Source organism: Aricia agestis, chromosome 7 (genome assembly GCF_905147365.1).
Source record: "Aricia agestis chromosome 7, ilAriAges1.1, whole genome shotgun sequence".
Taxonomy (NCBI): domain Eukaryota; kingdom Metazoa; phylum Arthropoda; class Insecta; order Lepidoptera; family Lycaenidae; genus Aricia; species Aricia agestis.
Window position 1 is genome coordinate 4,992,650 of NC_056412.1, and position 14,715 is coordinate 5,007,364.

The following is a 14,715-nucleotide window of genomic DNA, read 5'->3' on the forward strand; positions in this document are numbered from 1 at the left end:
TTTTATCACGCTAATACTAATAGTAGCGAAGAAATAGAGGAAAGTGTGGAAAAAACGGGGGGAACCTATTTGAAAGGGCTTATTTGAACGCGCTAATCTCAGGAACTACTGGTCCGATTTTAAAAATTCTTTCAGTGTTAGATAGCCCATTTATCGAGAAACGCTATAGGCTATATTTTGTCACGCTAAGACTAATAGGAGCGAAGAAATAGAGGAAAATGTGGAAAAAAACGGGGCAAATTATTTGAAAGGGCTTATCTCACGAACTACTGGAGCAATTTTTCTGTTATTTGGCACAAATACGTGCCATACGGCCACGTGAAGGATCATAGGCTATTTTTGTGGACTAATTTGTCTGTGAAATATCTAATTTACGCGGGCGAAGCTGCGCGGAACGTTATATTTCGCGTGGTCACGACATCACGCGTAAACGGATGGACGCATTTTTCTGGGTATAAAGATACTTTGAGTCCCGAAAAAGAACATAGGATACATTTTGTCCCGCAAAATTACTGTTTACTGCACAATATACTTTTATGATTTGCGCGTAAAATATTCAATCTATTTTGATAGAATTTGGTATGGAGATACTTTGAGTCTCGAGAAAGGACAAGGAATACTAATTTTGTCCCGGAAAATGTACGGTTCCCGCACAATAAACTTTTATGATTATCGCCTAATTTGAATTGGGACAAGGAATGTTTTTTATCCCGGAAAAATGTGCGGTTCCCACACAATATACTTTTCTGATTTGCGCGTTTAACGACTCAATAGATATACGGGAACAACTATAAAGTCCACGCGGACGAAGTCGCGGACAACAGCTAGTATTTAATATAAGTACCTATCGAACAAAGTTCTCTCCCGATGCGTACAAACTACGAAAAAGTGACGTCATACTTTCGTAGCACTTTGTATGGAGCGTTTCGGGCAGGTCTATTTTATGAGATGTTTGAATTGTCATAATATTATCTTGGTGAATTCTTAAGCTACCAGAGTAATTCTTTAAGCGATGTTTCTATTTTTCAAGGGCCTTTCAATTACCAATAAGAAAAAAAAATAGTCATCATGCCTATTGTTCTTGCCAGATGGGTCCCCGTTTTTAGGGTTCCGTACCCAAAGGGTAAAAAGGGGACCCTATTACTAAGACCTCGTTGTCTGTCTGTCATGGGCATCATACTAAGTTTGATAAAGGCCCCAATGCAAACGTTGGATGAGATCTAATATATCCAAATCTGAAACATAATGGCCGATTTACACGGGTGACTAACGGGTTGATTTTAGTCACCCGGCAAGTCACCAGTCGAATCGCCTGTCCAAGTCTAATCGCCACCCCATTTACACGGGAGACTAACGGGTCGATTTTAGTCACCCGGCAAGTCACCTGTCAACAGTAGTATTCGCAGCAAGCGATCGCTCGCGACTGAGCGTTTGCACGGTCGATTTTAGTCACCAGCCGCATGCGGCCATTGGCCGCACGACTTTAGGGCAGGGCTTCATAACGTTATCGAATACCCGAAAAAATATCGTTACGTACCGGTACTTTCATAATGGTAGCCAGATAACGGTATTTTTTTTATCGATATCTAGTAACATAACTAAAAAATATCGTTATAAAAATACCGGTAAATATAACGATATTTTCTGGTATCAGGTATGCGGTATGCGTCGTGCAACAAATCTCACTCACAGCCTAACTTCCGACTTCCGAGCACCAGTTTTTATATTCGTGGGAGAGCCATGCTTCGGCACGAATGGGCCGGCTCGACCGGAGAAATACCACGTTCTAACAGAAAACCGGCGTGAAACAGCCTTTGCGCTGTGTTTCGCCGAGTGAGTGACTTTACCGGAGGCAAATCCCCTCCCCTATTCCCTTCCCTTCTCTTCCCTACCCTCCCCTATTAGCCTATTCCCTCTTAAAAGAACAACGCACCTGTAGCTCTTTTGATGCTGCGAGTGTCCATGGGCGACGGAAGTTGCTTTCCATCAGGTGACCCGTTTGCTCGTTTGCCCCCTTAAATCATAAAAAAAAGGATTCCGTTTGTGCTACCGGTCCGCCCTACCCCGTCGTGTTCAAAGTGCCTTTGATCCAACGGGCTACGCTCCTTAAAATATTCTCTTAAAATAAGGTGCATTGCCGGCCTTTTAATAGGTTACTAGGGGAGGGTAGGGAAGGGAACGGAAAAAGGGGTGGGTCGGCGCGAGGCAGCAGCTAGCTCTATTCTCTCTATCTCCACTGGAATGAACGTCCTGAACTGACTGACTAACTCCACTCGTTGTGTGCTTTGTGTACCTACGCGGCGAGGGCAGCTGCAGACATCGACGGGCAGACGCGGTCTTTATTCCTTCGTGGACAAAAAGCCCGCCTCGCCCCGTCGTCTGCAAGACAACAGAGTCCACCCGGCAGCCAGCGCACGGCGCACGTGCTGACAATACAATAATTTACTATACAAACCATAAATTAGTAATATTTGAACAAAGATACTAAGCACTGAACTACTGAGTACTGACCATGTCATTCTCATTAAACTTAATTTTTCCTATAATTTATATACCTACTGGTCACCAGACACATCTAGTTTAATTTTGTGCATACTGCATACTGAATTGACTGATTAAATTAAGTACTTATTTTACAATAGGTAACGTTATTAAAGAACATATATTTACCGTTATAAATCCTATTTACGGTTATAACATTTACCGGTATCAATTCCAATTTTTACCGTTATTTCTAGTATCGGGTAAATTTTCATACCGTTATCTATGAACTTGAAGCAGTAACGTTATGAAAAAATACCGGTATTTGAAGCCCTGCTTTAGGGCTTGCGACTTTAGCCGCATGCGGCGTAGTTGAATTGCCATTTACACGGTCGATTTTCGCCGTGCGGCTTTAGTCACCCCGGGTGTAAATCGGCCATAACAAAAATGTACCTATAACAATTAACAAGGGACCTAGTGTTATGCGAGAAGAAGACTAGAAATCCAATTGGGAAAAGACCCTAGGATGTCGACAGGGGAATTAATCTTGAAAAGTGATAATTCCAATGTAGAGCCACAGTATAGCAATATGACATGTGGTAGAGCACACTAATGGCCCGGGAGCTGTCAATCTCAAAGGTCATAGTGTACATAAAATTTTTGATGAAAATAGATAGTTTAGAACTATAGCTACACGAAACGCTCGGTTTGCGTGTATTTGCAAAGCCGGAAGTACGTAAAAAAAATATTGATTTTTTTTTTTAATGTTTTGCCCTCACCATGTGCACTGGTTTGCCTAAAGTGCTTTCCGTGCTTCTCTTGCCTCTTCTTTTTCCTTCTTTCTTTTCTCTGCTCTCTTTTTTTCTTTTTACTGCTAAAAACTAAAGTAATAGATTGCTAGATCAGTACAAGGTCTAATATTAGAAACCATGTCCATTTTTAGGTACAGTAGTTCTAAGTTGTTAGTTTGTTAATAGAATTATATTTTCAGACAATAGTGATAATATATTTTGCAGTAGAAGAAACTACAAAATAACTAGTATTTATTGCAAAACTAAAAGATGAGTTCCATGTCATCTATTAGGTTTTTTACATTTTCAAGAACTAATAGTATAATTATTGTACTCTACAATTTCTGGCCCGATGCTTAAACTTAATATAGAAAACATTAATTTGTATAGGTATTTGCTTTTTGGAAACATATGTATGTTCTGTCTTCTTCTCTGATAATTTTGTGTCTATTAAAAGAGCACCATACGTTCTCAATTTGACTATTTCCTTGACCTAAGTGAACGCGGAACTTTACGTGTTTCAATAAACGCTAGGGGCCAAATTCATATTCAACAGATCAGTGGCAATCGTCGATACTTTAAAATTGTAAATAAGCCATAAATATCTAAATTGTTTGGACAGCTTGTCCGCACTCCGCGCTCGACAATAAATATTATATTATGATTTGCGATACCGATCAGTATGTTTAGGTTGGCGTCGTCGACGAATGATTGCTTTCGTCTAGTTCTCTAGCGGCTACTGAGGACGCCTAGCCCCTCGAATCAAATACTTATCCATATGAGAAAACACCTTTAGACTTCTTCCTAGTACTGACCTCTGTTAAAACCTGTATAGAGTTTAAGGTTACATTTTGATTACAACATAGAAAACAAAAAAAGAAACCAAAACATTCTAAAAGTGTGATCTTACACTTTTAGGTTGGGTTGTACCAGAGGTGTGGTTAAAGTTAAAGTTGTGGCTATAGTTAAGGCTAAATTTAACTTTAACCTTAACTTTGACCGGAGGAATTGACAGATGACAGCTGGTCCAACAAGGTTATAAATGAACGTGGGCGGGGCGCTGCTGGTAAAGGAGAACTGTCAAAAATGGCGTTTTTGTATGATGACAGCGTTAGTTCCTTTTTTCGCCACGTGCATTTAAAACCTTGTCGAGCTCTATGGTTATGACTTATGGTTAAATATGGCGTCTTGATGGCGTCCATTTTTAACTTTAACCAAATATTTGACATTTTGCGTTGTAGTTAAAGATAAAGTTACAGTTATAGTTAAAGTTAGTTGGTGCAGGCTTAGAAGTGTTTTGATTTACCAGCACCATTATGATTAGACCGTAGTTAAATCAGTACATTCAATACATTGTTATAAAATGTTTATTAGTGTAATTCAGGCGATGTGTTTTTATTTCGATTTAAATTTTTGGGCCTCGTCCTTGTTACTTCCGCTCGTATATACCTATCATGATAAACCGCGCCTCTGTCCTAAGGTCCCAAGGCCTTTGGCTATTTCCCGCAAGGGTTGGTATAATTAATAATATACCAGAAGGCAGAATTACCTCATTTAATTATTATTAGTCTCTCGCATAATATTATGTCATACTTATGTATCAAAGATTATGTTAAGATTGATATTTTTATCCATACTACAAACATATTTTTTGAATTAACTTTGCCGACAATTATTTCTTAAAATTAGATTCTTTCAAAGCATATTTTATCGATTGTACTTTATAAACGCAGAGCGCAGTCCTCTGTCCTGTCGCGGGCCGCGGTCCATCCTATCTGAATGAATCTGGTGCGAATCAGTCCAATGCTAATCAATTGTGACCGACATGTATTAAATTGGTCTGAAGCTCTCTATTTTGCTTGTAATATGCTTGGTCGGCTTGGCTAGCATTCCTGAGTCCATGCATCAGACTGATGTTAGATTTAGTCTCTAAGCAAGTAAGCAAATTATTTTCTTCTGGACTGGACCCTCGTGTATGGCTAATGGCACGTATTGTAATTATTTTGGACACATAGTTTATGCTAAGAAGCATAAGGTAAGGGTTCCGGGTACTTTACTCAGGTGCTCGACGGCGCGCATCGGGAGCACCCGGTCACGTCACAATGGCGGGTCGTGGGCGCGCCTCGCGGCGCGGGCGTCCCGTTACCGCCGACAATAGCCGACCCCGCGACACCTGACACTCGCCCACAATGGGCGCCAGAGCCGTGAACATACTTAACTAGATCAATAGCTTTACTGAACATTACACTGTATTTACATTGTTTAATTCACTGTTTTTCAACCTTTTTTATTGTGGCCGATAAGCACTACATCAGATATACATATATACATACCTACATAATATTAAGTACCTATATTTAATATTATATTTGATGAATCATGATTTTTATAAAAAAGTAATAAATTGTTATTTAAGTATACATATTATATACGTATTATTTTTTGCTAACTCTACGGAAAGTGATGAACACTAAGGTTGGGTTGCACCAACTAACTTTAACTATAACTGTAACTTTAACTATAACTACAGTGCAAAATGTCAAATTTTTGGTTAATGTTAAATATGGCGTCCAAGGACGCCATATTTAACCTCCGCTCATACGTATTACGCATATCTGAAAATTTACTATGTTTTACAGTGTTATATTTTTCCTGTCGATTTTTACGGATAATTCAATTTTTTATAAGTACCCTCAATCCCGTTACCTGTAGCTTCAATGAAAAAAGTAAATGCAACAGACATCTGTGAATTTCTCCGGTTAAAGTTAAGGTTAAAGTTAAAGCTAAAGGACGCCATATTTAACTATAACCATAACTTTAACTTTAACCACGCATCTGGTGCAACCCCAACCTAATTATTACATGGGACGAAACGCTTTTTATCCAGCGTTTCGTCCCATGAATAATTAGGTTTGGGCCAAATTTTAGTCACATGTAAAAATATGTGACTAAAATTTGGCCCCTAGCGTTTTGTGACTTGTCCCACTGGGACGAACACCTATGGGACGGAAGACTCAACTACTCCTTTTAAAAATATTACTTATAAATAAATGTGATCAAGGATATTATGCAAAATTTGATATTTTGAATGGGTTGGGAATTAGGATTTGGGTGATCAATTAAAGAATCCTTTCGAAAGATTACTCGTGCTTCAGATAATAAATTTGTTTGTTGTTTCAGGTGAGTACGGGAGTGCGGGGGGCGCGCCATGCTGGACTGCCTATGGTAAGTGTGAGGACATAGCGATACTCATTGCACCGACCGCGACAGTAGTCAGATGATGATGTCAGTATCGACGCACCAATCCATTATGTCGTCAGCAGATATTACATTTCTAATCACTTTCGCCATCAAAAATGAAAGGCAATTAAGACTTCTGGAAGTTGAAATCTTATTTCTGAAATAAATAAAAAAAACTTCACAGATTGATTGAGCGTAAGGGATGTTGGAGGATGGGGCGTGGCGCTGTAAATGTCAAGGTCGCCGGTGATGCAGTCCCCAGTTCCCTACTTCCCACCCCTCCACCCGCCGCTTGAACGAGAAAACTCTTATCTCTGCAGAGATAAGAGTTTCTTGATGCATTTATTATTCTGTCGTCAGTCGTCGCTCATAGCGGTGAAAACTGTTACAAAGTGATTACAATATTAATTATTATGAATGTTACGGTATACAGTATACTATAGTCTATCTATACTTACCGGATTTTCTTTACGTAGGTGCTGCATGTTTCGAGTGTATAATATAATTGAATTAATATTATTATTCTTTATTTATAAGTTTTATAATCACTCTTAGGATTTCAGCTTGATCAGCCTTGTGTTTCACTTTCAAACAGGTTTATGGAGAATATAATATAATTTTGGATGCAAGGTGTTTTCACTTTTCTAAATCTGTAAACTGAAATGTACACGAATTCAGATTTTAGCAAGATTCATTTCTCTTCCTGAGCCGTGCTACCAATCTAAACTGACGTAACCAGTTTTGGTGATCGTCGGTTTTCCCGATAATTTCCGCTCCGATAAGGTTTCTGGAAACGCATACGTTCAATAATATTTCGAGGATACGTTACGTCAATCTCCAAAGTTATTCGCTGGTGATTCTAAAATATTTTTCTGACATAATATTGTGCAGCAGGTATTCTGTAAAGTTTGTGATGAAGTTATCGTTCCTTGCTGACTTTAAAAGCTCTCGTCTATATAAGACACTGGTTTTACTTGTGTTGCAGGTCAATGCTAACTTAGTCCAATAATGTAAAGGGCCGATGTTCGTTTTTTCCGGGCTTTTTTATAGCAGAATTATAAGACAAGACTAACAAATCTGTTGCTTTTCATACACCAACCATGTCCAAATGGATGTGACGGAGTTCTAGCTTATTCTTCGTTGATTAATATGGTGATGGTCGATGTTGTCCCGATAGGCGAGAGCCCTTCAGTGTTAGTGTGGGCGTCGCGAAGTGGACGCGATGATATAATGCACTCATGCTGCAATGCGTCACCTCCCTCCACAGTATAATACACAAGTTACCACACTTGACATTCACCGTCTTGAGTTTTCAAACAATATTGTTTGGGAGTCTTGGCTTCTTGGGTGATGTCATTCATGAGTAGTTTGGTGATTGGCACTTGGATGGAAGGATCGGAAAAAAAATGGAAGGCTTAATTAATTGTGAAAACACCAGAAATCAGAGTCGTTAATGTGGTCGTTAATAGAGTTAAGATAGACACAATATTGTAACCGGCCGTGATGTCATTCTGTAAACGCAATCAACTCAGTGTTTGTGTGCGTGTGCTAATTGCTCGTAAAATGTCACATCTTGTTCATACCGAGAGGGCTGAAATCTGAATCTACATCAGATGCTAGTTCGAAGTTTTATCTTCAACGATAAATATTTTACAACAATTTAAATTCTTTATCCTGTATTCGTTCAAGTTCATAATTTTTCCAAGTATTCTTGTAAAAATTATGAAGTTAACTAGCTGTTGCCCGCGACTTCGTCCGCTTGGACTTTAGTTTATAGCGCGCGGTGTCAACAAAATTTGTGTCAAATTTAAAAACTTTTTAAAACCCTGGTAAGTGGTACCCCTCTTAGGGCCGCGCTACACCGGAATGGCAGCGCTGAAAGTGCTCGCCTCGCCGCTGCCATTCCGGTGTAGCGCGGCCCTTTATTAATCAAAATACCCAAAAACAGCTGTGCAGTGTGCACATAATCTATACTAATATTATAAATGCGAAAGTATCTCTGTCTGTCTGTCTGTCTGTCTGTCTGTCTGTCTGTCTGTCTGTCAGTCTCGCTTTCACGCCAAACGCCAAAACTACCGAACCGATTGTAATGAAATTTTGTAAACAAAGAAAGAAAGAAAGAAAATAATCTTTATTTAGTAAACAGTAACAGTAACTGTGTACAAAATTTCATTGCAATCGGTTCAGTAGTTTTGGCGTGAAAGCGAGACAGACAGATACACAGAGATACTTTCGCATTTATTATATTAGTATGGATTCAAAACGTTTGAACTACATAAGTACTCGAATTATTTGTTCGAAAGGTATATCAGCTGACAGCCCTTTTCTCCGTTCTAAAATTTATGGGACTGTCACTGTAGGGACATCATGTTATACTTTCTCTTACCCTTGTAATTCTTATGTACTAGCGAAGGTACTAGCACAATCACTTTGATGTTTCAATTGTATGTTTAACAATTACGGCTTCCTCTGCTTAATGTCTTGAAAAGAATCCTGCGCGGTGCACTGCTATAACTTTCTCTCCAAAATATTACAGATAACAATAGACACGACCAATTGGTATGCAACTGCAAGAGTCATCAATCACTAAAGACGATTTTTCAACGTAAAAATATAGTGAACAGTCATAAAAAAATTCATGCATGCAATGCCAATGTAAGTTTGTGTCCGTCGTAAACTGCAATATCTGAATTATTTTGAATGGTTCAACCGTATACCTGCTTCATAATTCTTGCAGCTTGGAAGGTCAGAATCAGCTTCTATTACCTGTTAAGATCATTAAAAATGTCGTTAACAAAACTACAAAGTACAAACGCATTTCGGTACGTCTCGGGAATCGGGATTGTAAACGTAAGGGCTGTTTGTTATTCGAAGAAATTGCCACCACTATTACGAAATAAAAAACAACACTATCTTATATCTTATATACTATCTATATCTATCTTATATACTTCTTTACTTTTTTGTTACTGATATTTTCGTACGTAATTGCTTTATTATATTATTAAGTGAGGAGGGTTTCTTTCTCTTTCTACTACATATTATTTTTTCATCGTTCATCATCGAATAGATCAATTATAATAACTACATGTTTTATAATACATGGCTATTCAATAAAGTTGAATTTTTATGTTATCAAGTACATTAGACTTCTAAGTTACCTAATATTATACATACTTGTGTCGCTTGCTGATATTTTAGAAGTTTACAAGTAATATGAAAAATTTACGCATTGTCCATTACGGAACCCTTGCTCTTCTGATAAGCTCTTGGTATTTTGGATAATTTCTAAAAAAATATAATTGTAAAAGTTTCTATAGTAAAATGTTTACTAAATATAAGAGAGCAAAGCGATTTCAGTATTAAAATACCTAAATTTTAATTTGTAAGTAAATAATAAATGTGTACGTGTATAATTACAAAAAAAAAACAATTGAAGTCGGCCGGCCATTGTATTGTAATTCGCCATGTGAACACGGTTCTGCGTTTGACCTTAATGTTAAGAATGAAAGTCGGTATTGTTGCCACTGTTTTACCAACAGCAACACGTAGGACAAGGTGAAACCGGGAAACAGACAAGTAAATGTCTTATTTTATTAATTACGTTTTTAAAAACTGCCCATTTTATTATTTTCAATGAGCAAGCTGATCATATTGCCATTTACCTGTCTGGTGATGTTTCCTTAAAACGACCAGCAAAATTTTTAATTGGGGTTTCTTATAACAAAGAAAGCTAACTTTCTAAGAAACCAGTTCATATACATACCTCTACATTTGCGGAGGATCAAAACGAGTGGCCCGTACAAATACTTGAATTATCCAGTATCCGTATGGTCTTCCTGACAATTCTGACGACCGAGACGTGAGCTACGTTACGTCTTGAGTCGTGACTCGTGGCCTATCAAACGGTGGTCATTATCGTAAATGTGTAATTGCTTTGTTCTGCATAATGCGCGACAACTTGCAATGCTCTCAAGGTAATGATTAATGTTAATGATAACCTCATTAGTTCCTCCGCTTGTGGTTTTTATTCTTTGTAATATGCTATAATATGCTACTATTTTTTTCATTAATTATTTTTTTACTAAACTTCGTCATTATTTTGCTGTCCATTATTATTACTGCCAACATTACTGGCAATTATTAGGTCCTTACATATGAAATTGGCGTTTTGTTGTACATGCCACTTTGATCTCAAATATCTCCTCTCGTTAAGAATTCCAAATTTAAATGTAATATTCATTTATTTGGTAGTATTTGAGTTTCCAAAACAGTCGTTCATTTGTTTTTTAATTTTTTCTTAATATTTTTTTCTGTGGAGTCGTTCATATCGCACAATGGAAAAATTGAAATATCACTTTATTTACGAATATGAGTCGACGTCGTTCACTACAGCTTTCTAAAATCTGGCCAAACGGTTACGGCAGATATATCTATTGTCAGCAACTGCAAACCATGATGGAAGAACTAGCTGCTAAACAACCAAGGCTGGTCAATCGCTCTAGGCCACTGCTGCTTCAGGACAACTCTAGACCACACACTGCACAACAGACGGCCGCAAAGCTGGAGGAGCTGCAATTTGAATGTCTGCGACATCAATTGTACTCCCCGGACCTTGCTCCAACAGATTACCATTTTTTTCGGAATTTGAATAACTTCCTACAAGGAAAAAAATTCAACTCTGATGTTGCAGTCCAAAATGCATTCAAAGAATTTATTGACTCTCGTCCCTCCGTTTTTTCTAGTAAAGGGATCAACCAACTACCCTTAAGATGGCAAAAATGCATCGATAACAATGGTACATACTTTGATTAATTAAAATATATGTTATACAAAAAAATCGACTTTATATTCCTCTCATACAAAACGCCAATTTCATATGTAAGGACCGAATATTACTACTCGCATTTTTACTTGTAGCAAGCGATTTGTTGGCGCTGCAGGGCATAATAATTATGTCGCCAATCGCTGGATGGGTCGTCGAGATGCAATGTTACAGTATATACCTACTTACAGTTTAGTGATGAAGACGATATTGGTTTGCCCTGTGTCGATGCCATTTATTATTTTGCTGTTTGAGGACCGAAATCGAAGTTATCGGAAATAAGTAATAACAGAATCGAGGTATTAAGAGCCTCCTAACCAACCTTTAAGGTTAGGAGGCTCTTAGTTCTTACCGATGTTGTCTGTGTTGACATCACCACCGATCACCACTGCACATATTATCGTGTGCTCGTTATGTACACCCACGCAGTACTCAAACGTTATCTTGTTACGGGAAGTATATTAAGTGCAGTGATCACACTAGGATTTCGACGTCCAGCGCGGCGTGATGATATCGATCGAGTGGTTCGTTACAATCGATGACCATGACTACCACCATCGATTTTCCAAAATTGATAGCTCTCATGGGTGCTATTGCAGATTTGCGACCTTGCTCAGATTACGTCGTCTCATTACTTTGATGTGTAGTATTCGTGAGCTTGATAGAACCTTAATTTGTGTCATGTGCTGTATATGTAATATTTACGTAATAAGTAATAACTCTTCTACCAACTTAACTAATACTTACTTACTTACTGCGGCGCAGCGACCCAAGTTGAGTCTTGGTATCTGGGCTCTGACACAAGCACACGCCATTTCTTCCGATCCTGTGCGACATCTTGCAACAATTCAGCTCGTAACGCTTTTCTTCCTCATCCGTCCTGCGGTATCTGGGATGGCCTACCGGTCGTTTGCCAGTCATTTGCCCCACTACGCTTTTTTAGCCGCTCGGTCATCACTCATCAGGCTACCAATCGTGACCAATCCTGGCATAGAATAAATGTTTGTTGAGTTACGAATATGTATGTCATTTTGGGCTAAAACGCGTTTCATTGCGTCAGTCCTTAGTACTCTGTGCGGTAGAAGTGGTGTTTCGTCACATTGTTATTTGTTTCAAGTTTGTGTTTTCTGCGAGCGGGGTGGGCGAGCGCGGGGGCGGTGCGGCGGCGGACAGGCGATGGGACGGGGTGAGGGCGGCGCGGGGCGGCCGCTCACAGAGACAGACGGCACTACGGCAGACTACAGTCCCGCGCACACCGCGGCCCGATGTACACGCGTTGCGATGCGAGCTGGAGTTGCGCTAGTGAATGTTGGCGTTCGTTGCGTACTCGCGCCAGGATAGTGTTGTGACCGCTCGTGTGCCCTGGATGCTCGCTCGGAGTGACATGTACAGCGATGCTCCGACCCGCCGTCACTAGCGGCATGGTGGGACTATCGCCTCCGCCGCACGCGCGGCTCTCGCTGTTCGACTCCTGCCATCGCAAAATCAGACTCATTGGTGGTGGGCCCGTGGCTTTTCTCGGTGGGCTAGTGGCGTGAGTGTCGTATTACCATGTACTACCTACTCTATTAGTTAACTAGCATTCACGATCTCTCGGTAGTGTTCGTGTTGAACTGCCGAAGGTTTCACAAGTGGAGCACTTTTTCCCCGACACGCTGTGCGTCACGCGTGCAGTGCATTTGTCGGTTAGTTAACAGTGAATGTGCGATTAGAGCGGCTCGGAGCCAGTGGATTCGTAACGGTACCGGGATACTACCAGAAAATATACTGATGTAAATTAGTCACCTGATATTGCACTGCTGTCACAGGCCTAGTGTGAAGATATCTTGTTTACTTTAGACTGTATACTCTGATCAGATTAATTTGAATCTTTACATGAGCTATGTAAGCTATGTAAACAAAAACATTATTTTGAATATCAGCTATAGAGTCCTTATTAGGGTTCATTGTGAATTAAGCAGACTAATTCTACTTCATATTAAATTAAAGTTGGTAATATAATAATAATATGCAAGAGGACTGCTTATAAATCTATACTCAGTAGCCGATCCTGGCTTAGTTAAACACTTTATAACTTGAGTTAAATCAACGTCTACACTATCTCTACAACCTCTAATATTCAGTTCTTAAGAATATTTTTAGAAAACTACTACCTATTAGTACATTCCTTCATGCACTTTAATGCAATGAAGACAGTTCCAATGTATACTGCGGTCTACAATAGTCGTAATCAACTGGTCGTTAAAACTGTAACTGTCGCCAACTAATATTAATATGTGTTCTGTGTTGTCGCTTTAGCTAGAGTTAAAGGAGTCAATCTCCATTAAGATAAATATGACAAATTGACAGTGATTAACAATATTGTTCTAAGTTATAAGTGGGTTTATATATACCCCCTTACTAATAAACGCTGTATAAGCTTTGAATAGTTATACAGTGTTTTGTCTTCTTCAATCCAATTAAAAATGTCACTTGTGTGACAGGAACAAAACACTGTATAACTATTCAAAGCTTATACAACGTTTATTAGTAAGGGGGTAAGTCTTTACCTATGTCTAATGTCAATGTAAAAAAATATATGTCTTGAACTATCTTGTTCCCAGACCCATTTCTAGCTGACGAGACCAATGTTAAACTTTGCACTTTTTGAATTGTAGAAACCACCTATGTACAGTAATTGTGAAAGTGTCAATTTTCTTCTTTCTGTAAGTACATCATTTGTTCACTACGAGCTGTTACAAAAAATCTTATCATTCAATATGAATGACTAGCTATTTTAAGTAAAAGTTCTATTTGTGTCTAAAGTTAACTATTGCCTTCCTCTTTTTTTGACCAAAGTACCATACACTCTCTAATAATTATTGCATTACTTGCTGTTTGTGATTTATTAGGGCTTACCGTTTCTTTATTACTATGAGTCATTATCGTTCCTGCCTTTTCAAGAAATACATTACTGCGATGTAATACACATTGTTGGTACAAATTAAGGCACTGAATGTATTTTAAGTTACTAACATCGAACGCAATATTTTCCTAAGAGTTTCAAAGCAATGACACAATTGAAATAATCGTCTGGCAAAATCACTGCGGGTGCTAATTATCCTTGTAACAAATATGGATTCCGTTTTAGTAGTTACTAGCTAGATTTGTATCGGAATGTAAAACTAGGTTGGCGTGCAGCCAGGGCTGACTGAAAAATCCAATTCCAGTGACCGGCTGAAAAACAGACGCGCTAGAACTTTTATTTTGTATTTACAAAATGTGTCAAATTATGCTATGAACGTTGACGCAAATCTCGAGATTCGTGACAAAATACAGAAAGAAAGTTCTGATAATTCTGTGATCCACTCTTACAGCACTTACAGCAAAAAGTGAGCC

At 38.7% G+C, this 14,715-nt stretch overlaps 1 protein-coding gene across 6 annotated transcripts in view; it reads left to right on the plus strand.

The window, feature by feature from the left end:
- Positions 1-14,715, plus strand: part of LOC121729012 (MOB kinase activator-like 2) — a 64,118-nt gene that overhangs the window by 26,129 nt on the left and 23,274 nt on the right. For 2 of the 6 annotated variants that reach the window (XM_042117392.1, XM_042117393.1), the window contains one exon: positions 6,453-6,497. The exons of 3 other annotated variants lie outside the window; for them this stretch is intronic. In XM_042117392.1, the coding sequence (XP_041973326.1) occupies positions 6,481-6,497 (17 nt within the window). In that variant the 5' untranslated portion in view covers positions 6,453-6,480. Of the gene's footprint in view, positions 1-6,452; positions 6,498-12,567; positions 12,872-14,715 lie in introns of those variants that run through there. One more of the 6 variants, XM_042117389.1, reaches the window with a different exon arrangement.